Below are 27,986 nucleotides of genomic sequence, written 5' to 3' on the forward strand. Positions count from 1 at the left end.
GCATTTCCCCCATAGACAGCAGAGTCCTTTGTGTCAGTGTTGGTTGATATTTTATCCCCTTCATGTTAAACAGTACAGGCAGCATCAGTGGGCGGCCAGTCGAGGAGGTTGGGACATGCAAATGTGGTACAGCAAGCATCTGGAAAACGTCGTACACTGTTTCTGGTCAAGGGAAGGCCGTCCGTAACAGGCAGCCTAAGAGGAGGAGCTCCGTATGAATGCCCCCTGCCAAAAGCACGTTTTCTGCTGTTAGTCTGTGGGAGAGAATCACATAATTCCTTCGGTTCCGCCAATAATATCCAGATTTTCTGTACAGATTTAAGAAAATGCAGAACTACACATCTAATTTGTGCCACGTCAATATAATTTTGAAAACAGGTTTCACTTGTTTACCACTTAATTACCTTGTAAGTAATTCTCGTTTTCTTTGACACAGACATACTTTGTATTGACATACTCTTGTATATGCCTGATATTCTGGAGAATATTTCTGCAGTTGCTAAGCAGCCGCTGTGCTTTACGAAGCAGAAAGTGGCCAAAAATTTTCCATTAAGATTCACTGTACAGGCAAAGGTGTATGTGCAATTTTAATGTACAGTCCTGAACAAGGAACTGACCCCCCCCCCATCTGTACTTAGTTAAAATAAGTCTTTGCGCTCATAGGACACTTCTGGGAAAGACAATGAAAATCTATACACCCCAGGCCAACACAAACATACACAAATAACAGCATCTGCTTGGATGTCGCGGCCAGGGCCACAAATAGCTTGCACTTTCGTCACTGCTGAAAATATCCTCTCTTTAGGACAGTCTAGAGAGTACAGTCCCTTTTTCCACGTGTCGTCACTCTATGCAGCACAAATATGCTCTATTGCCATGGACCAGTAACAGCTGCCTCTACACGTAAATATGATAAAGAATTAACGTTATAAAACTACTTCACAAAACTAAAATTTTGGACACGATGGATGAAGCCCAAGAGTATTAGTGCTTGATACAGTGTCTGTGACCTGCATCTCTCGCTCGCTCCTTCCAGTGATGGATGACCTCAGTACCTTCACACTTCAGTGTTTAGACAGACATGGGGCAAGCGAGGTGGGGGGAAAAAAAACTGCATCACTTCCTGCCAGCGGCGGTGGCGGTAGCCCTACGGGAGCAGAAGCACACCCCCGCATGCCCTGACATGTGGTACAGTCTATATCCCCCGACCACCCCCCCTTAAATATGGTACAGTCCGTGTTACTGCCCAGGAGTTCTTGCACCAGTCGGGGTCCGTATGCTCGACCACCGAGCACTCGGCCCACTTCAGGTCCACTCCGGCAGCGGCCCTTCAAGCCTTCCCTGCCTTCATGTAGGAGGGGATGGTTCCCCGCTGGGTTAGCCCTTCGAACCTCTTGTAGGTGTAGTTGAGGAAGACCCAGTCCTTGGATTTGTAATCCGGTTCTGTGGCATTTGTCACTGAAAGAAGAGGCGGACATTAGCACATGGCAGCCTGGCGACACATGCCACATCATTCGCAGCAGGCGGCGTGTGGCGGCGCCCCCACCTGGCTGGAGGATGTCCGACTCCGGGAAGTCGTCAAAGTTCGATGTGTCATCTATGCTTTTGATCTCGATCGATATGGCGGCCGGCCGCTCCCTGTGAGGGCGGTAAACAATGAGTTAAGCACCAATTGGTGTTCAGTCACCAATACGTTTCCACACCTGCCTTAAAGAAAGGCACCAACCTTAGTGAGGGGGTATGAAATATATGACGACGACGACGACATCATCATCATCATCATCATCGTCATCATCATCATCATCATCATCATCATCATCATCATTAGCGGCAGCATGGTGGTGCAGTGATTAGCACTGTTGCCTCACACCTCTGGGACCAGGGTTCGAGTCTCCGCCTGGGCTACATGTGTGTGGAGTTTGTATGTTCTCCCCATGTCGTTGTTCTCCGGTTTTCCCCCCACAGTCCAAACGAATGCTGAGGCTCATTGGAGTTATTAAATTGTGCCTGTGTGAGTGACTGGTGTGTGAGTGACTGGTGTGTGAGTGACTGGTGTGTGAGTGACTGGTGTGTGAGTGTGCCCTGCGATGGGCTGGCCCCCCATCCTTCCGGGATAGGCTCCGGATCCCCCGCAACCCAGAAGGATAAACGGTTTGGAAAATGGATGGATTATTATTATTATAAACTCGCACCTGATGTGCTCCCAGTCCACCGACTCGAAAAATGGGTGGTTCTTGATTTCCTCCACACTTCCAGCCCCGATCCGATTCTCCGAATCAGTGCAGTATCTGAGGACCACAGGACAAGGGGGTGGGACCCTCATTTTCCCCAGAAAAGCAGGCAAACCGCACAGGCACCGGCACAGCGGCACCGGCACAGCGGCACCGGCACAGCGGCACCGGCACAGCGGCACCGCGGCACCGGCACAGCGGCACCGGCACAGCGGCACAGCGGCACAGCGGCACCGGCACATGTAAAACCCCAAACCGCCAATGTTATCAGTTTTAATATTCAATATCTCATGGCTGTAAAGTGTGGAAAGTGCAGAACATTTTGAGAATTATATTTGTGCTAATAGTGCTTACAAAAAGACAGTGGACATGCTCGACTATATTGCATTAAAATAATTCTCAATTAATAATAATGTTATTAATTGATAATAATAATTCTCTTAATGCACAGTAGAGGGACAGTGGAGATCCTTCTTACGTGTGTGGGGACGGCATTTCAGAGCATTTCTCATTACCCTGTAAGGAAACACTGTCCTCCAGCACTGACCTTAAGATCAGGTCCTTGGCCTTCTCCGAAATCGGCACCTCGGGGGGGAAAACAAGCGTCTCCTTCCAGTTCATGACCTTCCTGTATGTTTCCTGAGGTGTTTCCGAGCAGAAGGGGGGGTAGCCTGAAAGACACAAGACTCCCAGTGACCTGAGCAGCATTGTGAGGTGTGTGAGAATCACCGTGTGGATGTAAACTCACCTATCAACATTTCGTACATGATGACTCCCAGAGACCACCAGTCACACAGCTTGTTGTAGCCGGTCTGCATGAAGACCTCGGGCGCGATGTAGTCTGGGGTTCCCACAGTGGAGTACGCCTGAGGAAACGTTCACAGGGACTCAGAACCCAACCCAACCTGGCCCACAGACACAACCACTCCCATTAATGATCCGGGTGGCAAACATGATTCCCGCTAACATATAGACTGACCGACAGATAGCCAGATCCAGTAATATACAGCCCCTCCTAGTATCACACAACCACTCACACTAATATACAGACCTACCAATACAGACACTCTCACTAATGTATAGTCCCCCCCCCTCAGTCACTCTCATTAAAATATAGACCAACCTACAATCAGCCACTCTCAATAATGTAGTCTCTCCCACTAATATTCAGCCACTCCCACTTATATATAGACCCTCCTCCAGATGGCCATTCCCACTAATGATTAGCCCCTCCCACTAACACAGACCCACCCACCAATACAGACACTCCCACTAACATAAAGCACCTCCCCCTAACACAGCCAGACCCACACAGAGTAACACACCAACTGCCTCCTGTTCTTCTTCCACGTCTCCGCTTTCCTCTTGGAGTTCATGTTCTGGAAGGCTGTGGGAAGCAAGACACGAGACAGAAACAGCCCTTATCACAGAGATGTTTAGAACCCACGCGGCTGCGATAAACAAAGGCCCTGATAGAGCAGGAATGGCCCCGAGGCAAAAGAAGCCTTCGGTGAGGAAGGAGCCCGTTCAGGGCTTCTACTGTGAGGGGTGATCGACGGACAGGGACAGGAAGCGGTCAGGCGGGGCGGCGTACAGAAGTCGCTGGGAGGGTTGTGGGTCAGGTTCCGGTAGAACTCAGTCCGGTGCGCCTTCTTCAGGCCCGTGCACAAGCCAAAGTCCGACAGCTTCACGTGGCCCTGGAGCCAAAGGCAGGACAATTATTTGAAACATTCAGATGGAGTAGAGTAGAGATGAAGACAGCATGTCAGCCCGTGAGACCCTGTGACTGTATCTCACCCTGGAGTCCAACAGCAGATTGTCGGGCTTGATGTCTCTGTGGATGAAGCCCAGCTGATGGATGGAGTCAATGGCCAGGACGGTCTCGGCGATGTAGAACTGGGTGGCCTCCTCAGACAATGTGTCCTTCTTCATCAACAGGGTCATCATGTCTCCTAGAAAAGGAAGGAAGGGCCGTTTGAGGACTTGGGACCATCACGCTCCCAGCTCCGAGATGCTCCCGTGCCGGTCGTCACCTCCAGGCAGGAACTCCATGATGAGGTACAGGTTCCGTTTGTCCTGGAAGCTGTAGAACATCTTCACCACCCAGGCACCGTCCGCCTCCACCAGGATGTCCCTCTCGGCGCGGATGTGAGCGACCTGGAGAGAGGCGATGAAGTTAGGGTCCATAGAGCCGCAGTGACAGGCCAATGAGAAAAAGACTGACAGGATTAAAAGCCAATGAGGAAACGCAGCGGTTTTCAAAGCCAGTGAGGAGAAAGGAAGACTGAACGGCAGAAAGTAGAATTGAACTGACTAACTTCAGTTTGAGAAGGGCTGATTTTTGATTTAATAATGAATTATTCGCGGTGGCTAATGACAGAAATGAGTTGTGAAGTGAAGAAAATCATCCATCCATCCATCCATCCATCCAGCCACCCCTCAGCTGCTTATCCTGTGCAATGTTATTAAATCGCTGGCTTCCAGGTGGGTGGCCCTTCACCGGTGACCCCACCTGCTCCTTCTCCAGCATGTCTGCCTTCCTCAGAATCTTCATGGCATAGATGTGGCCCGTGTCCTTCTTCTGTACCAGGCGCACCTGAGGAAACACGGAGAGGATCAGGTGCCCAGCGTGGTGGGGGCGCAGCACACGGGGCGCGGCGTGCAGGGGCGGGTCTCGCGGACGCTGCTGGGACGCACCTCCCCAAACGCGCCCCTCCCGATGACCTTGAGGGACTCGAAGTCGTCCAGCCCCAGCCGGGTACGCTTTAGCCGCAGGAACTCCGTCTCCTTGCGGGCGTGCTGCGAGCGTCGCATTATCTTCTGCGAGGGAGATGTGGCGAGAATCGCGTCAGGGGGCCAGGAGCCGGGAGGGGGGGGGGGGGATGAGGAGCGTTCCCAAAGCGGCGGGAGCGACTTACCTCATCATCCAGCAGGCCTTCCTCATCCATAGCCTTCTCCAGCTTTTTCTGTCTGCAAAGAGAGCCGGTGAAAAACCACACAGAGGGACCATGATACCCCGGTCTACCCGAAGAACAGCTACAGGAGGAAATTAGCTGCTTATACCCAACTAGGCAGCCTCTACAGGAACTAGATAAAAACAGCCATCATTAACAGCTCTAAAAATCATAATAATATCAACAGCGATAAAATACAGGCTAAGCAAAAGGAAGGCAGTACATCACATTTAGAAAATTAAAATAATATTTATGATTAGGCTGACAGTGAACAGCATCTAAACTATTTTTACAAGGCACCAAATTAAATAAGTACGGCAGCTTGCCAATTTGCCTCAAGATATATATAACAAAGTTTACCGCCACACTCTAGTGGGTGTGAGAAGGAAAATGTCACCCCCTATTGTGATATCCTGGAACTACAACCCCCCCCCCTCCCAAAAAAAGGACTTCCCAGATCTCCTTTAATTTAAGTTGCGAACAATTTGGATTACTGAACATTTGCCAATTAAGAGTCTGTATGTTAGAAAATCTAAAGGGTTGAGTGTCCGCTGGTGCTGACCTCATCTCCCGCTCCTCGTGCTGCGTCAGCAGGGTGCTGTAGAAGTTTTCCAGCGTCAGCTTGGCCACGGTGACTCGCTCCCGCGTGTGGTTGCTCATGGGAAAGGGCCCTGCCGTGCCCCCGGTCATGGCCATGCTGGCCTGCAGGAAGAGCGGCACCTCTGAGACCGGCGGCCATTTTCCCTGCAGCTCCCCGTCGCCTTTACACCCCGTTAATCTATCATCTCTTACCGCTACGATATTGCACCGTTCTGTGACACTGCCCCTTTGAAGAACCTCTCGCTGCTACAGGCAAGGCCGGTTCATTGGTATAATACTTTTCCATACACAGAGGTCACTCAAAGTGCGTTACAGAAATGAAGACAAAAATAAATTAAAACATATGAAATATTAAAAGAATAAAAGTGCAGCATTCGTGATCATTAAAATGCCGATTTCATTCAAATTAATTAAAAGCTACTAAAAATACGAAGGTTTTCATCTTGGCAGACACCCCACCTCACCCAGAATTCTGGGAGCCCCCCCCCCCCAGTTCCCTGACACCTGCCAGTGATGCGCCACGTCCTGGAAATCTGCCCTTTGTCCAGCAAGTTTGAGCCCCAGCCCCTCCCCGGCCGGCAAAGCTTACTGCTTGCCCCCCAACACTTCCCTAGCCCCCATATTCAATGCAAGCAAGTTCCAGCATTGTAACTGCATAGTAACTAAGTGCCACTTTCCCCTGTTTAGTTTCAATGGAGTCCTAGCTGACCTACCGGCCTTGTAATGGTGAAGCATGTCACAACGTAACATGTCACTCTCAAGTAGAACGTGAGGTCCAGCTAGTATCGAGAATTAATAGTAACAATACAGTTTGTGCGTAGTATGTGTGCAGTGTATGACCTTGAGCATGATAACATGCACAGTTACAGTGATGTTGCGTCAAATGAGTCAGAAAGCACCTTGTGCACTGCACACACACGACAGGGATTTTTTTTTTCCGTTTCTAAAAATGACATCAGTCTGTTTAGTCTGTGGACGCCACACTATTTTCACTTCCCCATTTTGCACGCCTCGGCCGTCAGCTTTCCAGGAACCCTACTGAGATGCCATGGGTCAGGTGTCAGGTCGAGGTCTGGAGGGCGAGCGGAAGGCGGTGGGAAGAGCTTGGAGGGAAAAAAAACAAAACAAAACAAAAAAAAAAACAATTCCCAGAAGTTCGGAAATTTTCCTGCTCTCAGCCCTTGCCGTGGTTTTTAGGTCAGTGACACCCATTCTCCTCACCAACTCAGGGACTCAAAACTTTCCAGCTCACTTTCCACCAAAGCTCCTCTGAACATGCAGATGCTAAACAACCTTCCCAGGACTCCAAAATCCCACCAAACGGATCACAACAATAACCCTAGCCCTCTCAGATCCCACCTCGATCCTAATACGACCCTCACAATTCCAATTACTTATATACCCTACAAAAAATTAAAGACTCTCTCGTTGTTGCATGCCATTTCATATATTTGCTATCTAATTGTACATTTTAGACTGATGAAAAAAGCATTTCTCTAAAAGCTTGTACTTCTTTTTAAAAGTCAGTAGTTCACCTACCTGCTGCCTGTCGGGTGAAACTGGACACCCGGGAACAATTCAGAACCGGTTATTCTGCTCGTATTTGCATATTTCAAGGGTGTGGCACAGATAGGTCTTCAGTTACCCAAGGTGTGTCCCCAAAATCTGATGCCTTACACCTACCTGCTGAAGGTCACACTCACCCAGACCCTGTTCTCTGTCTGAAGATGAGTATCAGCGACGCTCAGAGAGAATCCCAAAAGCCAGCCAATCAGCTGCGATCACTGGAGGGAGGGAACCTCCGAACCACACCCTGGCTTTAGCTTCTGGCACCACTGGACTGTTAACAGCCCCGGCCCGTAACTGTTCCTCTGCTAAACTGAAAAATGTTCCTTTTTCAGTTCACTGGCTCAGGATAGCTCAGTCTTTCAGAGCCAGGCGGATGCTGAAGATCCAGATGCAGAGTATCACATATTTGTCATGTATCCGGGGGCATGTCCTTTGGAAACAAGCAATATGAACTAATTTTATCTCACTATACTTCATTCACTAGCGCAGTGCTTCTCAGCCCAGTCCCTCGGGACTCCCAGACAGTCCATGTTTTTGCTCCATCCCAGCTTCCAGCCCACCTGAACCAAACAATCAAGGACACTGAATACCTGGTACGGGTATGTTGGATTCTGGGTGAGAGCAAAGATGTGGACTGTCTGGGGGTCCCCATGGACTGAGTTGAGAGAAGTTTCACTAGATATTTTTGCCTGATATGCCTAATAAACAATCCAGTTCAGAGGCAGCAATGCATTGTGGGTGGAGCAGAACGGCACTGCATACTGTCCCATCTCCTCATACACCGCAGCGAATCTGCACAGGAACTGGCATGGGGTGCAAATTTGGCATGACTGTGTCCTTCAGCTGAGGGCTGCACTCACACGAAGGCTGGACATTTCCATGTAATCATACAGCTTCACAAGCCCCGCCTCCTAGCTCACAGGATGCTGGTCATTCCCCCCCCCGACACAGTTACCCTGAAGCTTTCTCAGAGCATGCATACAGGTAGGAGGGAGAAAGAGGAGCCGCACTCCTCGCTTCTCTCTGCGCCTCCCAGCCAGTGTTCACAGCCAGGAAACACAAGCTGAGGCAGACTTCCTCATGCGCTCATGGGGAGTGAGAAGTAACGAGCTGGGGGCTATTAACGGAATATGACATTATCTGGTAAACAAGGGGCCTGTTGACTAGGCCACGCCCCTCCGGCAGGAAGCTTCTCCCTGGGCTCTGAGGTACAGGCAGTCGCTGGAGCCCATGCCAACCCAAATAAGACAGGGCCCAGTCCCACCCATCACCCCCCCGACTCCACCACCAAGAACTGGAAAGCAATGCTGCTCCCTTCCAAACTGAACCATTCAGTGTCTGTCTTTCTGTGTGTGTCTGTGTCTGTGTGTGTGTGTCTGTCTGTCTGTGTGTGTCTGTGTGTGTGTGTCTGTCTGTCTGTGTGTGTCTGTGAGGGGTTTTCGTAATTATTACATTGTGGAGACCAGATTTCCCCACAATGTGGTAAAAACCTGCAACTTTTTACCTTGTAGGAACATTTATTCAGTCCCCACAAGGATAAACTCAATTTTATAAAAATCTGTGACTGCAATCAAAAAACTAAAACGCCAAAAGTCTTGTATTTTGTTTGTTTGTTTGAGTACTTATGGTAAGTACTTATGGTATGGTAAGGTTAGGGCTGGGTAGGGGTTAAGATTGTCGTTGTTGGGATTAGGGTTATGCCCATAGAAATGAATGGAGGGTCCCCACAAAGATATAAATTCATGGACTGTCTCTCTCTCTCTCTGTGTGTGTGTGTGTGTGTGTGTGTGTGTGTGTGTGTGTGTGTGTGTGTGTGTGTGTGTGTGTGTGTGTGTGTGTGTGTGTGTGTGTGTGTGCGCGCCTGCACCTCACTAGCTCGTGACACATGGGCATCCAACATGCAGCAGTGAGTGGAAAAGTCCAGGATCCAAAGTGAGTGGTGGGTGAGGGGGTGGGAGATGATTTTGAAGTGAATAATGGACTTACGTATAACACAAGACAGCAGTCAGATACCAGCACAACCAACAGGAAACACAGGCCATGAACGCAAGTGCATTTGGCTTTCAAAGTGGACATTTCCTCCCTTGAAACACTCAATGGTGCATCTGATTCATTCCATAAGCAGCACAGACACACCTCAGACGGAAAGAAATATATCAAAGCAGCCCTTTCAAAGGACGTGTGTACGAATCCAGCGCCTGAACCAAACTATCCCACGTACACGGGAGTGAGAACCGGCCCCTCTTACAGGACACTTTCAAAGAGGTTTTTGTGAGATAAAAATAGGGAATCGTTCTGCAGCTGGCCGACGACCAAAAGCAACACTGAAATGCAAGTGCATGCAGCCTTCCCCGAACTGCGACCGCCAAAGCAGGGACATGAAATCAATAAGAGAGCAACACCCCACAAACATTTTACCAAAGGAATTAAATGAATAGGCCAATGGCTCGCTCGCCGTGTAACACGTTTTTACCCCGGTTTAGAGGTGTAAGTCCACTTAAAGGAGTGCAGACAGCCAAGTCAGTCATTTTCCTGGACCACGTCTAATGAAAGAGAATCAGAAAGTCGTCTTTCTCTTCAGGGATGGGTGACGTAGAGACACAAATGCTGGCGTATGAAAGAGAAGCTGACACCGGCCACATTTACACCATCTTTCAGTAACCAACGCAAACTTTTTAAACTGTGATATGCTCGCATCTGCACTGTGAGCCACTGGATCCTTGTATTTACAATGTGAGCCACTACATTCTTGCATCTTCAGTGTGATTTGCGGGTGTTGCTTTTGCATTGTTTTCATATTCATTGTGTTTTGTCGTGCTGACATTGTATTGTGATTGCCCAACCGAAGAATCATTTCCCACTCTGCAAACACAATAAAGTCAATCTTATCTCTTCTGCAAACCGTATTTTTCCTGTCCGGGAAGCCATTCCCACATTTCAGTTCATTACATCCTGGTACTCCGTGTCAGCGGGTGATGGGGGACCTGGAACAGGGATCAACGAGACAGGCACTATGTGTGATCAGACACGGGAGATTGGCATCAGGCGTGAAAACAGGTCGTCTGGGATGAAACCTTCAAAGGAAGCGCAAGACACTTTCACTCGACCACTGTAAACTTCGAGTAAAAGCCTCGATTCAGAGGCACGACGTCCCGCGGGCAGCATTTAACAGAAGCACCGATGTGTGACTGGGGGAAAGGGCAGGGCACACAAGCGGCAAAGTGAACAGAGTGTACAGTCAGGGTGTGACTGTTTGGTAAAGGGTGGTACACATGTCCAGGAGCTGAAAGCCCTCAATATCCCAGAGAAACAGAGACCTATTCTTGTGCATGAAAGTTGAAGGCTCTCTGGCCAGTCCTCACCACAGTCCAGCCCACACACACACACAGCTCTGACAACCACACTCCCCCATCTGAGGTATTGGGGTAATGTCTGAAGCAGCTCTGGACTCAAGCATTGAAGCCACCATCCTAACCCGCCCCCCCCAGAGTATAGAAAGTGAGCTGGAATCACATCAGCAATGACCATTCCAGATAAATAATTCATCTACAGTTTAGCTTTTACTGCTTACTTACGCATGCCTGGCTAAAGTATTTTTTCCAAAGTCAACTTAACATGCTACCCAGATTCTTCAATACTTTGCACAGGAGAACAACAGTAGGGTTTTCTTGGTTATAAAACTAGTAACCTTGACATTACAAGTCAAAGGTGTAAACAACCACAGATGCTGATCCCTGGACCAATGATGGCTAATTATTGATTGAGTAACAATGCTCTAGTATAGTATTGGTTATCCCTCAGATCATTTGGGTATAAAATGATCAGAAATAAGCAGTGAGTCTTTTGCTATTAATGCACTTGACTCTCCACTCCACCCACATCTTTGTCAAGGCCAATTATGGAGCCAAGCTATGACAAAAACCACTCCAGCCTGGGGCTGCAGCACTTGCAAATAAATACAAAACTCGCCTCTATCGACAGCGCGCAATCAGGAGTTACCGACTGAGGTTGTTTTCATTGTCCCCGTTTTCAGGTCTCATGCTGAGATGAGTTTTGTCCCATTTTTATGCTTTATGGTGGAGGCAGAAGATCAAGCATTAGCCAGATGACTGCAGTACACAGGGCACCACAACAGTGAAAATCAGCTGTAACCCATTTAGGCAATACAACGAAGTCACAACATACCCCAAAACAAAACATTCAACTAAGGAATTTGTAAATGCTAAAAATGGTAGCAAAATTATTTCACCCCCTACCCGTGGGTCGTTTCGTTAAATAGGTACAAACACGCACTTAATTAACCTGTCAACTTCACTGTTATAAGGTTCATGTAAGGTGCAGTCAGTCACCCCGGCACACAGGCTGTCCCATCAGTAGCGGACGTGTAACCAATGACGTCATGCCGGTGGTCATATGACATCACAACCAGGTAAACAGGTGCGGGGAATGCACGCTCACGCGTCAGCAAGTCATGAAAAGCATGGCCTTGTGCGCGACAAACGAGTCACACTGAAGCACCAAGGTGGCCGCCTATAAGCATACTGCCATCCAAGCTCTTGACTTTAAAAAGCAAGACGATCGCGTTTACCCTAAAATTAGACAGTGAGATCCTGGTGCAACATTTGCGTTGATGTTTATAGCAAACCCAAAAATATGTCCCAGAAACGCTGTTTGCCGGTGTGCATCGTGGTGTTTACGTCCACGGCATAAAAAGTTGCACGGTCGTAGCAGTACTCACCACAGTGTCGCCCTCCGTTATGCTCGTCCTTTACTTTCTCCTGTATGCTTGCGTTAAGTTATTACTGTAATGTGAATTTTGGCTGTTGAAATACCCAAAACAAAACCACTGTTCAGACAAATATCCCAGGTTCAATACTAATTAATCAGTCGATATTATTCTACGTCTTCTGTCCTTTTTTGATTGGCTGCCCTTGGTTCAGTCTAAATAGGTAGTGAAAACACAGATAAAAACAAAACTTTCAATTTCTGTTTGTTTTCATGAAACAACCTCTAACCCCCGTAACCCTCCTCCGAGTTCGACACAATGTAACTAGTCTTTCCTGTTCCTGCTAACATCGACCTAACGCAATGAATCGCGTGGCGTTTAAATGACACGTCAAAGAGCCAATAGCAGCTTGAAACGGACATGCGAATGTTTCTGTTGACCAATCAGAGATACAGGCTTTGGAGGGTACCTCCTCTCCCCGTTTGTATGACGGAGGTCGTTGCAGTTTCTTTCCCAGCAGAAAAATTGTATCGTAGAGACGTGGAAGTTCGCGACAATGAATGAAATACCAGTATGCGATAACAATGAATTAAATTTGAAATTACGATGTTTTATAATTAGTTAGTTTCCACGAAAACTATTGGAGAATTCTCTCTGAATTTCGTGGGAAAAATATTTCTGAATGATCTTTACTCAGAATGATACTTATCACATGTGACTAAAACCAGTAAAATAGAATCGTTTCTTAGCCACAGCCCAACCACGTTAGACGTGCGAATACTCGAGAAAAGTGTCACCGCTACGTTTTTCCGAGCAGCGCTGCCTGTCTACCAGCGGCTTCTCCTTTTAGGGACTACAACATTGCCAAGATTACTGACCGGAGGACTAAAATATTCTCAACACTTTGACTCCCTCCCAAAGTTATTCATCCAAAATGATAATGAAAATTAAATTCGTTTACAACTTGCACGCGGTTTATATGTTTATATTTATGAGTGACACCGTGGAAATAGGAGGATTCACGATAGTTTAACCCAGCCAAGTCATAGATAACACTGGTTACCAATCTTAAATGATTCAAATCTCCCAGGGGGACACTGCTGTTTCACATGGAATTCACACAAATTAAATTAGTACCTATCTAGCTGCTACAGTGGACATGTAAATGAGAAACCTTGCAAATCACCTTGGATTAAGGTCCCTGACAGCACCACGAATGTGCTCCTTTTCTAGCAGCCGTGCCCATGAGCAGATTCTGTTACAAGCCTATATTGTCCTTTATTTAGATGCCTCTGATGTCATAAGAGGAAAGGGGGAGGGAGGGAGAGAGCTGCCAAAACACAAGTATAGCCACTTAGATGAGCCACAGGTTGAACATCCTATTTCACCAAATTGCATCATTGTTAAAGGTCAACTTGAATGGCCTGAGTCACATTTTCAGCTCACGCCCAAGAGCCCTTCTACACCCAGCCATTCACAGATGACTCACAACCACCTCACTTCCTATGATGCTGCTGGAACCCCAGACAAGACAAACCTCACCACATTCTGAGGATGACTGGAGGACATGAACCACTCGTCAAAAAGAATTTGACTATGCATCTAACCATGGAAGAAACAAGGCAGGTGTAGAGAGGCTCTGTGGGCTGTTTTGCATGGGGTGAGTCAGGGTGCATGCAAGTGCATCGGCCATCAAATGGCTCTGATTGGATACTCGTAATCATTGTCGAGTTCCATTCTCTTTATCTAGCAGGAAAATATCACTTTTGCCATCCGCCCCCAAAACTACCATTTTCCACCCAATGTTTCCTTACTTTCACCATTGTGTATGTGGCTAATGCTGATGTTTCTACAGGGCAGTAAAGGGATAAAAATGAAAGATCCACACCTGCTGGAATCCAAGTAGAATGTGTTTGTATTTGTATAAATATGAAGGGGATACTAACAACGAGGTAAATGAATAAAAACAAAAAAAATTCATGGCTAACAAACATTATATTCTGTACACCATCCGCCCCTAAGAAAAAAGGAAAATTACATGTCATAACAAAAATGGTACATTTTTTTCTTCCTCCAGTGTGTCCAAAGCTGACAGATGCCCCCTAGTGTCAGGAGTCCAGCACTGGAGGCTGGCTGGGTGCACCACTCCTGGTGCGGAGCTGTGACTGGGCGATGTCAGCCAGGGCGCTCTGGATTTTCTCCAGCAGCATGTCCCCACGGTTCACCACCTCCTCCAGACGTGCGGCTGCCTCGTGGTTTTCTTCTTCCAGCTGCCTCAAGCTGGCTGCCTGGGAGACCGAGAGCAAAGACAACATCAGCCAGGGGCCTCATAAGACTGAGGTGCACTGCAAGCTCCACCTTTGCTACTTCTGCTGGCAAACATCTGCAATATTCAGCTGCAAACAGACTGGAGGGAAGTAGGTGTGAGGTGCCCCCTGCTACCTGCAGTGCTGCAGTGGACTCCTCACTGGGCAGGGAATCAATCAGCACGTCAACGTCCTTTGCTGTTCTGGCAATCAGTGCAGCAAACAGCTGTGCGTACTCTAAAAGAAAAGTTCGTCATTTAATACAAATGTTAAGGAAGCTATTTACATATAATCAGTAAAAAAAAAACATTACAACATACCTAATTAAGCAAAATAAAGAAACACACAAATCCGTACAAAGACTTGCAGTTATGTTAAAAACATAAAGAAACTCCGTGTAAAACTTTAAATATCAACGGTACAATAAAGCAATGGCATTGATACTGCTGATTGGAGCTCTAGAGTCCCGGCCTACCTTCTGTGGGGTTTGACGGCTGGTCCTTGTTGATGGTAGTCTGGATGTTGTTAAACGATGCGGGCGGCGCACATTGTTGCAGCACTCCGATAGCGTTGCAGAACTGGTCTGCGAGCTAAAGAAGACGAAGAAGTAACAGTTACTCCCATTTTAATATAATAAACAGCAAATGTATTATTTGGTATAAAAATCGGGACAATCCTAAGCTTTATATTTACATGTAAGTCTCGGTAAACAGTCAAGTTTCCGTTGAAATAACACGCTATGACATTGCAGTTAGTTACGTCGTCTACACTATAGCTACAGACATAACGACAAATCCAGCAACTAGCCAACTAACACAAAATGTATATTCGTAAAAAGTTTAATACTCATACAGAATTAACAGCATCCTGGAGTTGCGTTAACCTATCAGCCATTTTTTCCGCGTATACACCGGAAATGACTTCTCTTATGATCGCTAGGGAACCAATAAAAACGGTGCTCCGAAAACCATCGATGTCAAACCGGAAGTATGCGGTGGAGCCTTAATACGAGGGTAGATGTAGAAGCCGTTCTGTCAGAATACGTTATGTGCAATGACCGATTTTTGTTAATTTTGTTGGCTTGTCGTACTTTATTCAAAATATAGATTGAGAAAATCTTAAACCTAGGTCTGGTGATTCTGGGGCCCTCCTGTACAAGCTTATCGCTCAAATAGCTCTACACCTGATCCCTACCCCGCAGGTGGCAAATAAGACTACACCTCCTTCTCTTTTGCTGCTGCATACTGTTCGATTTCTGTATGAGTGTAATAAGAGCTGTCTGTATAATTGATGCATGATTGAAAATGGTGTAAGTGGGTTCTGTTCTCCAGAAATGCTGTGTTCTGCCTGTGATTTTCATGGGCAGAATATCAAGGCACAGTCTGGTATGAAAAACTAAAGGTGACCTCCCACATATTTGAGCATGTTTTTTGGCTTAGTGCATCAAGGACTTCCAACATGCACTCGAGCAGTCTGCCACCAAGTGTGAAGCGGGGATGAGAATCAAAACCTCGACATATGGGACCATAGTACCTGCAAAGTGATGTCTGCTACTGTGACTCTCAGTAAGTTAGTGTGAAGATGGAGGTAAAATTTAATCTATAGAGTCATCATTTTGTGAACTCAAACCACAACCTCCAAAACATGGATTTTTTACATAGCCACACTGATACTTATATACTCATACGATTACTACAGAAACTAAAGTAATGTAAGTATGTACTGTATTACTGTATATGGTTGAAATTACAATAAAAAGCCACTTGACTTGACTTGTAATGTGCTTGCTATGGGGAATTGCTTGTCATCACCTGAACCCAGGTTTCATACTCAGGACTCAAGACTTCGGTCTTGTAAATATTTGTCCAAGCCATTCAATTTTATTTAATAAATTTGTAGTGCAGTGCAGCGTTCTGACAGTCCGATTTGCTATTTTGCCACTAAATATTTCCTTGCAGAGGTCTGTGTGCTCCTTCTGCTATTCATAAACAGGGAGATTCGTTTGAACAGGCCAGCACTTAATTTATATTTAAGTGCCTGTGTGTAACCAGTTAGGTACTCTAGTACACACAAAGTTTAACAAAGGAAGTGTATCAAATTTTGTGATGGTCGTCGCTAAGAGAAATAAACGTGGATGATGCCGCCGTTTCATACTCCATTCCCGCCTCCTCAGAGAATGTGGGCCTATTACTATGAAAATCTCAATATTATGTTTGTTTTTAAGGAAAGAATTATATTTGATGCTCTACTTAAACATATTTATTGGGATAATCGCTCTTTTCACTTCTTAATTCTATTATTATTCCAAAATTCTGCATTAAGAAATAGCCCTAAATAGCCGTAAACGTAAGGTGATCGCTTTACATAGGGCCATTGCTGGAAAACGTGACAGCATGCAGGCTGCATCTTCCTTCCATTAACAAATCCAATTAAAAGTTGGTGCTGATACAGTTTACGTGTCCTGGGCGGAGGATTTTCAGCTTTTCTACGCGGTTAGAGAGCGCGGATCAGTCGAGCAGCGTGAGCGCGCAGGGCGGTGTTTGCTGGTGCGTCCCGTGGTCTGGGCAGCACGGCAGAGAAAGGCTGGCTTGTGACTAACGCATGGCACTTGAGTGCCTTCTTTAAGGCTAAGATATGTACGTGCCCCTGAGTCTGCTGGGTGCGCATCTGTTGCTCTTAAACGTAACCATATTGCAGTATATGAGCTGTCCGTATTAATATAAGGAGGGCCAATGAAGCGGCGCCTGAAGATGCCTCAACTCTGGAAAGCATTCAGTTTTCTTCTTGTTATGTGCAACGGAGTCGTAGCGCAAACGGCAAGTACGTTTTAAATGCTATTATTGTTAGGCTGAGTTATTGATTTAACGGTGAAAAAAAAAATCATTTTTGAGCAGGTAATCTAGAGGCGATAATACGTACGATGCAGCCGCGGGACTCTGTTTAGTCACGTGCCCCCTTTAATTCAACTTCGTAGATGGAAATTGCAAATGCATTATTGCCGAAATGTAGCCAGTATCTTGTCTCCCCGGTGGAACAAACAACGAAAATGCTTAATTGTATAATCTGGTGTGTTATCAAATCACTGCAGGGTTATTAATTTAGTACTTGGAGAAATGTTCTTTGATATTTTTAGTCAAAATGATTAAATGCGTGGTGAATTTCAGTAAGCTACTGCGAAAGGACCAATTAAAGGTTAGCAGGCAATTTCTGCTAATCTTATTTTCACGTGTGAAATTCATGTGCGTGTTCTAAAATCTTCATAACAATATATTAAGTTATATTAGGTTTGTCTGTTAGATTCTCTGAATTAAGGCATAACATTATTTCGGTTGAGTATATAAATTATAGTTCATAGATGTGATCGTGTCCACTTTTGGTTTCTGGGAAACTTTACGCAGTCTTCAGGCTGAGTAAAAACGTCTCAAAACCTTATTTGTGTAAACATGCTCTAGTCAGGGTGAAAGAGTGACAACTGGATATACCCACATTTATTCGCTACCAGTATAACGATGTTGGAGCTTCTGATGAGAGTTAATTCGGCAGATGCGGCCTGTGCCTCGATATTCTAGTTATAAGAAATGACTGCATCTGTTGTTTGCCAATAAGCGCAGGTATGCGTGAGTTGACGCAAATCGCCGACGTTTGTCAAATTAAGTTTTAAATTTGGGGAAAAAAAGTTTTAATGCAGCTTCTAAAAACCGCCCTTGGAAAGTAGTGTAACGATGGTTGCTGCTATGAGTAGCAAAAGTAGTTTTAGTAATAAACTGAACAGCACAAAACCACGAGGCAACGTACTTAACCATGAACAACATTCGCAAAAATAATTTCCAGAGTGTTTCAAAATAACATGATGGATAAAAATTGTGTATCACTTTGGATCGCATGAGGTGGAGTGATGCTTCTTTTCAGGGCATTAAGTGTGTATGTTATATACGCTCTCAGGAAGTGTTATATACACTCAGGAACATTTCTATACCATTGATGGTACATAAATGCTGTTGGTACAATGGGATCTTCCTGAAAGTCCATTTCTCTATCTAAAAAGGTAAAATAACAGGGGTACAACCCCAATGACAAGCAATGGTACAGTTTTTTTCTTCTGAGAGTTTGTACACACGTAAACAAAATAAATATTTACATACACATAGGCCTATACACAATGAATTATGATGCTTTTGTTATATGAGCAGTGATTTAGCTGCTTGAGATGAAGAATATAATGGCAGCGCAGTATATCCTCCTGAGACCCGACCTATTCATTTATGTCCATTGTAGTGGACATTGTATTTTTGCATTTATTTTTTCACTGATGTTGGGAAACGTATTTATTTTTTTTGTACACTAAAGAGGACATGCTGTGAAATTAAAATAAGAATAAATTTGAAAAATTCTAAATTGTAAGATGTCTTATTTCCTCCAAAGACAAATAACCTACAATTGAAGGACACTTTTTTTCCTTGGGTCTCAGGAGGATATTTAGAGATTGCATGGCAAGTCTCCAGCCTTGTGATTGGATTTAGGACGTTGTGGAAGTGCTCGTAGGCACTGTAATCTTAGGGCTGTTTGCAGTTAATCACAGAAATCCCATCATAAGTAAACTGGAAGAAATCATATAATCACATTGTCAGGTCTAGGAATTAATTTAGAGGCTTCAGGGATTTCCCTGTGAAAATATGGGGTCATCCTGCATCTTCAGATCTTCCCGGCACACCTGACGGAAACTGCAGCCAAAGCTCATCCCAGTGGCCTGTACTATGAAGCGGGGTTATTGGCTTATCGGGGTAACTTGTCGGATTTAAGGTACCACAGTTTAAATGGACTTCATATTCGTTCACTTACAAATATCCCTTTGTTTACTTGTGTTCCCTTTCCCTGTTCCCTGCTTGTCTCATTTTCCCCTAACCCTAACGCTTTCCTTCCTGTCGGGCTCCAACCCTAGACTGGAGCTCGTGACACTGGGCAAAATGTAAGTGAGCGAATATGAAGTCCATTTAAACTGTGGTACCTTAAATCCAACAAGTTACCCCGATGAGCCAGTATGCCCGCTTCGTAGTACAGGCCCCAGGTCTGTTTCATAGATGCTCTCTGCAGCCTTTTACTGTCCTGCTAGCACAAGCTTCTGCCTAAGATATTTGACTGTAAGACTATGTGTCACTGAAAGGCTGTTGCATGTATATGAGTTTTTTTTCCTGTCAAACAGTAAGCAGTGTAACCAAAATGGAGTTTACTTAGCATCCCGCTGGTCTGGCAGTTTAATATGATTATCAAAAGAAAGCCTTTCATAAAAATGTAATCACCACTGACGGTGAGTATATGCATGTGGTTGTGCTGAGGTTTCCATCTCTCTAATGCTTCCTTTAGGTGGAGCTGGGAAGATTTACTCGAGGTTTGTAGGAACTCTGGTTGGTACTGGGTCACGCTTACTTGTGATTATGTGACACCAAGGAATTCGTGCCAAAAGCTAGTTTTGGGTCAGATACTCATTTTAAGTTTCTGACCTTTGCTAAAACATTTGCAGCATTGTTAGAATAATGGATAAGATAAGATCTGTCATTGGATGTGTTTGTAGTCAGAATTTTTTTAGTTTCACTAAACGCCTATTCGGAGTACAATTTAGATACATGACACATGCATATTTGTTAAAGGGTTCACCTCACAACTGAAAAAAATATCTTAGAGGTGTTTAAGTGTCATCTATCCATCTAGGTGGTTCTGCTGGGAGTTGCCTAGCTTTGAAGATATCGGCCATGGAAACGTCGGGCTTCGCTCGAATATAACGGGAGCACAGAAGATACCGCTGAGGTGTTCATGCTCGTATCTCCTGAGCGGTGATATGATTGGTGTGTGGAGTTCGGTAGAAAGAACTATTTCCTACATTAAACTGCTTACTACAAATTATGTGGATTAACTTTAATAACCGGGTCATGATTTCTGGTAAGAGACATTGCTGTGGAATTTTTCAAATGTTTTTCTTTTAATCGCCACAGAAGGATTTCCATTCACTCGCATTACATTCAAAAGAAATTTGACATTTCTACAGCCAATATCTTCAAAACTAGGCAACTCCCAGCAGAACAACCTAGATGGATAGACAGCACTAAAATGTATCTTTTTTTCAGTTTTGGGGTGAACTACCCCATTAAGAGACAGGGACATATTTCATTGGATGGGTAAACAGTAGGGCTGCTGTATTATTTTCGTAAAAAGCCGTTGGGTCCTATATAATCTCAGAATAGATTTTTATGACTTTTTGTTCCAGAACAAATACTTGTGACGCCACTGATTAGATTAAAGTGTTCTGGTTGAAGCCAGTAGGGGGCAGGTCACTGCCGTAGAGGCTCCAACACTCTGTCCACGCAGATAGCTAATGGTGCCATCAGATGGGTAAGTTTGTCTGATTCTGAGGAGTCTCTCTGGTTTTTCAGATCGGGTCGTCTTTTCCCTGGGAACCTTCCAGAATGTAACTGTACCTGGAAACACCACGGTGGAGGTGCAGGTCTCCGGCATCCCAGTGGAGGTCACCTACCTCACGTTCCAGTTCCACACCTGGCGCCACAACATAACTCTGTCCTACACGGAGGTAAGAGCTTCACCCACTGGCACTTCACCACAGTACTGATGTGTAGGCCACGCCCACCGATCCTCACCTTGTCCAATAGCAAGCTGCCAAAGGGACTGCCACGCCCACTCAGCCCTAGCTGAAAGCCAAACGCACACTCTTTTCTTCCCCAGGTCCCAGCACTGGGATCGTCTCACACAGCCACTGATGCTGGACTGCTGTCACTCATGCTGAGGTCACAGACCTCACTGACCTGGTATCTGCTGGCTTCTGACAGTCCGCCGCTTACCGCCGTGGGCGTGGTCCTGCCTTACCACGGCGGCGGTATGTACTGTTCACCAGTGTCCAGCATTTAGTGTCGAAAAGACTCTAATCTCATTCATAAAACAAGTTCACATGCAAAATGCATGCAAAATTTTAATCCAAGGTAGGTCAGAAATGCGTCGTTACTGAATTAAGCAATTAACACTCCATTTAATTGAAACAGAAAAAAATTTATATACATATATGCTCAACACAAGCACTCCAAACGACCAATATCAGGTGTACAAATAATTTTCTGTTTGACCCCTAAGATCCAGTGCCAGGTGGCTGTAACCTGGAGAGTGGTCTGAACTTTGACCCCAGTATCCACTTGCGATACACTGTGTTTGAGACCACCATCACTGTGGCCGCTGCCAATGTTGGATACGCCAGGTAAGGATCAGTCTGAGAAAATGAAAGCCACATTCGGTCATACGTTCGTCTTAGTCAGCCGTGTCCCATGACCTGGATTAGCGAATCACAGAACACATTGCGAATGGCCTTGTGGAAGGCGGGCACATCTGAATCAGCAGGACCAATCACACAAGGGATCACAATGGCCAGTCTGGGTCTGGGTCAGGACATTAGTGGAAATTTTTTTGGAGCTCTTTAAGTTGTTAATAGTATGTTGAGGTAGACTGGCCTCCCGTGGGGGGGTGTACCCCAGGACTGTGTAGGTTGGTTGAGGTTTTGGTCTTTACAGAGGTTTCCACAGAGAGGTCTTTCATGAGGAGTGTGCAGTCTGTGACCTCTGGATGGGGGGGTCACTTCTTTGTTTTTTTGTGTTAGGGGGGCCTCTCCTCCATCGTGCAACGCCACCGGGGGCCCCCAAACTCGCCTGGAGTATGACGTCTACCAGTACTTCCTGCGGGAGGGCGACCTTTCGGAGGAGACCCTCCTCAGCCATATCCAGAAGGTGGCCGACGTAGGAGGTGTGACAGCCCACGGGACCAAGGTGGGAGTAACACGGGGATGAGGTCACAGCTCACGGCAGCCAGGCGGCACGGACGCGGCCACAAACACAAGCACTTCCTGTCTGGGGCTCAAACAATGCTGCTTAGTTGGAAGATAACAAAGTTTTCCCAATTAGGTTAATTCTTCTTCCCGTTGATACAGCAGAAAGCATAACTGCTCCCCAGGAATGCAGATGTGGAATGTAGATGCGGAATGCAGATGTGGAATGCAGATGACGTATAACAACTTTATAAAGTCATTATTTAATTTGTTCCTGCCCCCTGACCCTGTTTTATTAACTGTCTGTTCTTTTCAGGTGAAGACGTGGGTCCCTGGCGATGAACTGACTGCATCGTTTGGCTCCGCCCCTGGACAGGGTGTCATATACTCGGTCGTGGTCAGGGACCCTGTGTTGAACACTTCTGCCCTCTATGTCCCAGTTCACAGCTACGCCTGCAGCTTTTCCTCTGCCCTGGATGGCTGTATGACTCTGGGTGGGTGACTTCACTATGTCGTTCTCCCATCATTCTCCTCTGTAAGTGACCTCTCTGACTACAGTTCCCTTCATGCTCCTCTGTAAGTGACCTCTCTGACTACAGCTCCCATCATGCACCAGCAATTACTCTAGGCTTTGTTCCCATCATGCACCCCGGTGGTCACTCAGTTCCCATCGTTCTTATTGGAACATTAAAAACCTTTGTTCTTTTTTATTTCAGGAAAGATTTCTACCAAGGTGTTTTTTACTGTTGTTGGTTTAGCTGGCCTTTGTGTTTGCTTCTTTGGACACAGATTCTTCAAATGCGGTAAATGTCATTTCTGTCTTAATTTTCCGATATGTATTTTATTGCAAAAATCTTCCCCAGTAGGCTATTGATTTACCTGACCTAAACTGTTGGTGTTACACCTTATAATAATGTTCTTCTGGAGCTTATTAGAAAACCTTAATACATCTAGAGACTGTGATCTGTTTCTGGTGCCTTTGTCTGTGGTTGTAAATGGCAGTGGAATGCCGTCATTAACCAGAGGTGCAGATTTCAGGTCCAGAGAGTATAAATCCAGACTAAGATTTTGTTTCAACCAACCAGTTGAGTATAAAGAGTCACAGTCACAGAGGACTCGACTGGTTGGTTGAAACAGAATCTTGGTCTGGATTTGTACACTCTGGACCTGAAATTTATACCTCTGTCATTAACTTTTGACACGAGTGGAAAACTGTAATATTGATGATTAAATTTCCCCCCATAGAATGCAGTTAAACAGTTCATGTGAGACACAGCATTGATGCTGATTGACCAGGGAATCCATTGAAAAAGAAAGTAATTAAAGTGATGTTTTCCCCTTGCTGGCGTGATCCTGTGGCTCAGAGCTCTTCTGGATGGGACTCTGCTTTGCTGCCTCCATCTTCTATGTCATCATCACAGAGACCACGACCCTCAACTATGACCGTGAGCGAAGCTTCATACTGTATGTTGCAGTTGGGGTCATAAACATCTGAGAACCGAGCCGTACGCGAGCCGTACCCGAGCCGTACCTGCGTGAACATGGTTACTAGCGTGACCAAACTGAGCTGGTTGCATCACTGCCATCTGATTGGTCAAAATGCATGGAGATACCGGTGTTCTGCGCATGGATTTTGTGAAGAAAAAAACGTATATTCTATATATTAATTATTAGTAGTTTTGCAACTACTTAAAAATACAATAGAACAGCTGAACAGAATGGATTCACACTGCAAATTTACAGGGGTCAATGCTAACTCAACTAGCATTTGATTACTTGCATAACACGACAATTCCCACAGGCGTGCTATCAGAAATTAGCCCACAGTAAAAAAAAAAATTATAAAAAAAATTATAATAATTGCACACAGTAAATCATGTTACACCGTGTTTACATCACTGTCAGTCTCCAAACCCCTCAATGCCTTTACAGTGTCGATCCTTCTGCAGTGGAAAACCGAGGAGACCTGGAACCGCACTGTAACTAGTCTTTTATCGCAGTGTGGCTCGGGTACGGGTCCATTCCGGTACGCCTGGGGTAAAGCCCCATTAGGGATTGATGGTTTTCTGAGTCAGTGAGGGTGTAGTGTTTGTTGTTGTTGTTGTTTAGAGTGCTATGGAAGGTTCCGCCCTCTCCCCCGGCAGTCCGGCTAGCCCTGACCTCTCTCATGGGACTGGTGGGAGGCGTCCTGCTGGTGATGAGCTGGTGGCGTTGCGGCTCCATCCTGTGCTGCGTGGGGGTGGTGGGGCTCCTCCTCGGGTTCCTGCTGGCCGCCTCCGTCTTCTTCACACCTGTCGGTGAGGTTCTGGGCAGCTGCAGGGGGTTGCAGACATTTCATGTGACCACTAAGCTACTGCGGTCTGCAGGAACATGAGAACCACCTCAGGAGCATCATGTTCGATAATTCCGTAGAGTTATTTTGTCCATGATGTTTAAGGACCTAAGACAAAGCAAATTTGATTATTTGTATCAGGAGGACACTTCTATTACCGCACTGTCTGCCATCCACGTCACCATTGATCGGCAGCTGTTTCTCTCCATAGGCAGCCTCTCCGTCTTCCAGTCGGACGCTGTGTTCTGGGTCACTTTTGGCGCTATCGTTCTGGCCGTTCCTCTAGTCTTCCTCCGATGGCCTAGAGAGGTATGGCGGACATTCTCAAGCAGGAAGCTGCCAGTAGTCCCAGTATTTCCCTTCAAAGATCGGCCTCCGTTGTGTGATCTGACCCTCTGTGAGCAGCCAGAGGATGGTGTAGCGAGGGCTATGTCACTGTGCCAGTTAACAGTGTTGGTGTTTACCGCCACCCTAATCAAGCACTACAAGTAAATATTAAATTAACTCTTGAGGTGTTGAAGTAACATGTTCTGTCAACTAGCTACGATCTCCTGACTCTGCTAGCTAGCTACGATCTCCTGACTCTGCTAGCTAGCTACGATCTCCTGACTCTGCTAGCTACGATCTCCTGACTCTGCTAGCTAGCTATTTATTTAGTATTTGAAGCTTCTAAGGGGGGATGAAGGGGAGTGGGGCCGCAGAAGCGGCAGACCCGCCCCTGGACACCCGCCCTCTGGGGCCCGTTACCACGTGCCCGAACCCACTGCGCGTCTTGCAGGGCAGCATCGTCTGCTGCGGCGTCGTCGGGTCCTACTCCGTCCTTCTGGCGGTGAGCACCTACATCTCCACCAGCCTGTCCTACCTCACCCTGGACGTCCTCAAGCGGCTCGTGGATGGCAGCTTCAGCCGGACCTCCGCCACCGTGGCCTTCCAGAGCATCGGTGCGTGCGGCCTGCCACAGTGTCGATCAAAGTCCATGCAGTCACTGCCCAGTTTCACTTTGTCTCTGACAGTTGGGGGACAGCAGAGGTAAATCTTGCTCAGGGGATGGGGGACAGGCAAACGGTGAAGCTTGTCGCAGGGGTATTGGCCAGTCCTGACCAGCTTTCTTCCGTAGGCGATGGTTCCACTGAATCTGGTTTTGACGTGAATCTCTCTCCCATAGATTACATCCTGCTGACGGTGTGGGTGGTGCTGGCGGGGGGCGGCGCCGCCCTGCAGCTGCATCGCGAGCGGGAGCGCCCCTTCTTCCCGCCCAGCCCCTACCTCATGTGGCAGCAGGAACGCGAGCGGCGGAAGACCAACGTGCTGGACCCCAGTCACCACGTGCCCCCGCTGCCCTCCCGGCTCCAGGGCCGCCTGCTGGGCTTGATTCGCCGCAAGGAGCCTGCGGAAGAGAGGACGCCTCTGCTGCTGTAAGCCCTGTCCCTCCCCATGTGGGCCACGCCCTTCCCGGTGTGAGTCCTGCCCCCGCTAACCAGCTAGCGCCATAGCCCTGGGACCTCACCCAAGGTTCTGTGGGGGACTGGATATCTGGGATACTTGTGCACGTCACCCAGGCGGAATGGCCTGTGACCTGGCTAGGTGACAGTTCTCGCCTTTCACATACCAGCCAGCCACATCAAGACATCTGTCGTGTTCTGTCTCCACTGACCAATCACCATGCCGGCAGTTCAGCCTCTTGGCCAATCACACATGGACATGTGTGGCACATTCTGCGGGGCACGTATGATGTTCCTGTGGTGCATACAGAGTAAATGTGCATAAAGCCTGTGATCTGGCTGTGTTTTTAAGCTGGTGCGATGCCTCTTCCGAGAGGAAAGTGCTTTGTGCAGGGAGTGGGGAAATATGGCAAAATATTTTGCCCAAAAATTACCCTTTCTTCATATCTTCCGTGGACCTGTTTCTTTTTGCAGGACCACACCCACTATTATATAATACACTTGGGATAAAATGCCAAGAATGGGCTGTTGTAATTTTCCAGTTTTTAACACGCCACTAAATGCCTTTTTTGTTGTTTATACTTTGCTGATTCATTTTGAAGGGCCTCTTAATATTCTATGGACATTGGATGTGTGTAACCATGTGACCTTACTTGACCACACCCAGTGGGAGGAGTCACCACTTAACCAATCAGAGATGGTGCTCGGTTCACTTTTATTGCATTTGTTGTCTTTATTTTAATTACATGATTTGGCCCCCACCACCACCACCGTTGTTTTCAAGCTGTATCATTAATAAAGTTTGTTTTTACTAGCACATGTGATGAACATGGTATTTTTTTAAATATCATCTTGTCTTGGTAAAGTTCATTTCACAGAATCTGACCAGTGAGGACTCTAACAAGAAGAGTTTCCGATTCTTTTTTTAAATTATACTGTGTAAACTACAAACTACGTTATGGCTTAAAGCTAATATATAAATACATGTATATTTAGAAGTAGCTGTTAGCCAATCAAAATCTGCCCCCCTTTGCCCACCTTGAGTGGAGCTGCATGTCCCAGTGCTTTGGGCAATCTTCCCCTGGAAATCTGTGGAAGGGATTCATGATTGACAGGCTGCAGGAGGCCCACCTGAGCCGCTTCCTTTACAAATAGGAAGCTTTGTGGTGATGGTGTCCAGGCAGGCCAAATATCAGCCATTTTCCACCTAATGCACTTCTATGAAATGAAATGTAGCTTTCTCTGCCACCAGGTCGGTTTATGAGCGACTGCTGTACCGAGCGTCCATCCAATAATCCGTGTCGTTTCTTCAGAAGACCACTAGATGGTGCTATCAACAGTAAAAATTCGTTATGAAGGCGATGTGTACGTTCATCAGGATTTTAACATGCAAAGCTGTCAGCTCGTTGTTCCACTACTGAGCCTTAAGGGATGCGGTGAAATGCGGTATAAAATACTACAAACATGTCGTAAATCAAACCGCTTCTGTCAAAAGGTGTTAGGATGCAGATTGATTGAGCAAATGGTGTTTTAACTGAGACTTGCGTATCAACTGTTTTATTTTCAGCCACAGGTAGGTAAACTCATTATAACTGGACAGAAAACGATTACATTTCATTCTAAATACACAAATTAACAACAATATCGGGTTAATCGGCTTTCACCATTTTGTTGTGGCATAAATTTTAGTTATAAATCTTTGTCACAATGTCTACTGTTAACAGCACTTCCAAAATGAAAGTCTTTGTGTAAAATTGTACTAAAATTCCTTCCAGACGGCAGACTGCTGACTAAAGATGCTGTAACTAGGTAATTAGTTAATCACCCTGCTGGTTAATGTGGCCAGTGTCACTACCGTTCCCTGTCCTGGGTGGGGTCTAGCTGTTTAGAAGCCCACCTGTTTACGGTGCCTGAAGCCCAGCAGAGAGCAGCCAGAAAGCCTGTATGGCTCTCAGTCTTTAAACTTTGACAAGGGCAAAGTGCCGGGACCAGACAGCAGACGCCTGGCGT

General features: G+C 46.3%; 3 protein-coding genes across 9 annotated transcripts; 1 reads left to right on the plus strand and 2 right to left on the minus strand.

Annotated features, from left to right (window-relative positions):
* Nucleotides 1-346: 346 nt before the first annotated feature.
* On the minus strand, nt 347-13,289 carry LOC111842441 (serine/threonine-protein kinase 38-like). 5 transcript variants are annotated; one of them, XM_023809061.2, is made up of 14 exons: nt 13,267-13,289; nt 5,748-5,887; nt 5,150-5,201; nt 4,929-5,051; nt 4,744-4,827; nt 4,265-4,388; nt 4,029-4,183; nt 3,826-3,928; nt 3,557-3,618; nt 2,980-3,097; nt 2,779-2,902; nt 2,193-2,288; nt 1,547-1,638; nt 347-1,458 (listed from the first exon to the last, which is right to left on the minus strand). In XM_023809061.2, the coding sequence occupies exons 2-14, from the start codon at nt 5,879-5,881 to the stop codon at nt 1,331-1,333; spliced, it is 1,395 nt and encodes a 464-aa protein (XP_023664829.1). In that variant the 5' UTR covers nt 5,882-5,887; nt 13,267-13,289; the 3' UTR covers nt 347-1,330. The 5 variants fall into 5 exon arrangements, with proteins under 5 accessions (XP_023664829.1, XP_023664825.1, XP_072560922.1 ...); XM_023809057.2 differs by lacking the exon at nt 13,267-13,289 and adding an exon at nt 12,093-12,442; XM_072704821.1 differs by lacking the exon at nt 13,267-13,289 and adding an exon at nt 7,489-7,787.
* A 688-nt stretch (nt 13,290-13,977) lies between these two features.
* Nucleotides 13,978-15,337, minus strand: med21 (mediator complex subunit 21). The gene is made up of 4 exons (XM_023809062.1): nt 15,239-15,337; nt 14,862-14,976; nt 14,523-14,623; nt 13,978-14,368 (listed from the first exon to the last, which is right to left on the minus strand). The coding sequence occupies exons 1-4, from the start codon at nt 15,278-15,280 to the stop codon at nt 14,189-14,191; spliced, it is 438 nt and encodes a 145-aa protein (XP_023664830.1). The 5' UTR covers nt 15,281-15,337; the 3' UTR covers nt 13,978-14,188.
* A 1,525-nt stretch (nt 15,338-16,862) lies between these two features.
* On the plus strand, nt 16,863-26,793 carry tm7sf3 (transmembrane 7 superfamily member 3). 3 transcript variants are annotated; one of them, XM_023808849.2, is made up of 12 exons: nt 16,863-17,206; nt 20,812-20,966; nt 21,119-21,269; nt 21,521-21,641; nt 22,038-22,203; nt 22,519-22,696; nt 22,919-23,005; nt 23,567-23,666; nt 24,312-24,499; nt 24,746-24,843; nt 25,313-25,475; nt 25,700-26,793. In XM_023808849.2, the coding sequence occupies exons 1-12, from the start codon at nt 17,119-17,121 to the stop codon at nt 25,951-25,953; spliced, it is 1,749 nt and encodes a 582-aa protein (XP_023664617.2). In that variant the 5' UTR covers nt 16,863-17,118; the 3' UTR covers nt 25,954-26,793. The 3 variants fall into 3 exon arrangements, with proteins under 3 accessions (XP_023664617.2, XP_023664618.2, XP_072561035.1); XM_023808850.2 differs by having other exon boundaries at nt 23,567-23,647; nt 24,347-24,499; XM_072704934.1 differs by lacking the exons at nt 16,863-17,206; nt 20,812-20,966 and having other exon boundaries at nt 21,210-21,372.
* The last annotated feature ends 1,193 nt before the right edge of the window (nt 26,794-27,986 follow it).

This window comes from Paramormyrops kingsleyae, chromosome 1, assembly GCF_048594095.1.
Source record: "Paramormyrops kingsleyae isolate MSU_618 chromosome 1, PKINGS_0.4, whole genome shotgun sequence".
Classification (NCBI taxonomy): Eukaryota; Metazoa; Chordata; class Actinopteri; order Osteoglossiformes; family Mormyridae; genus Paramormyrops; species Paramormyrops kingsleyae.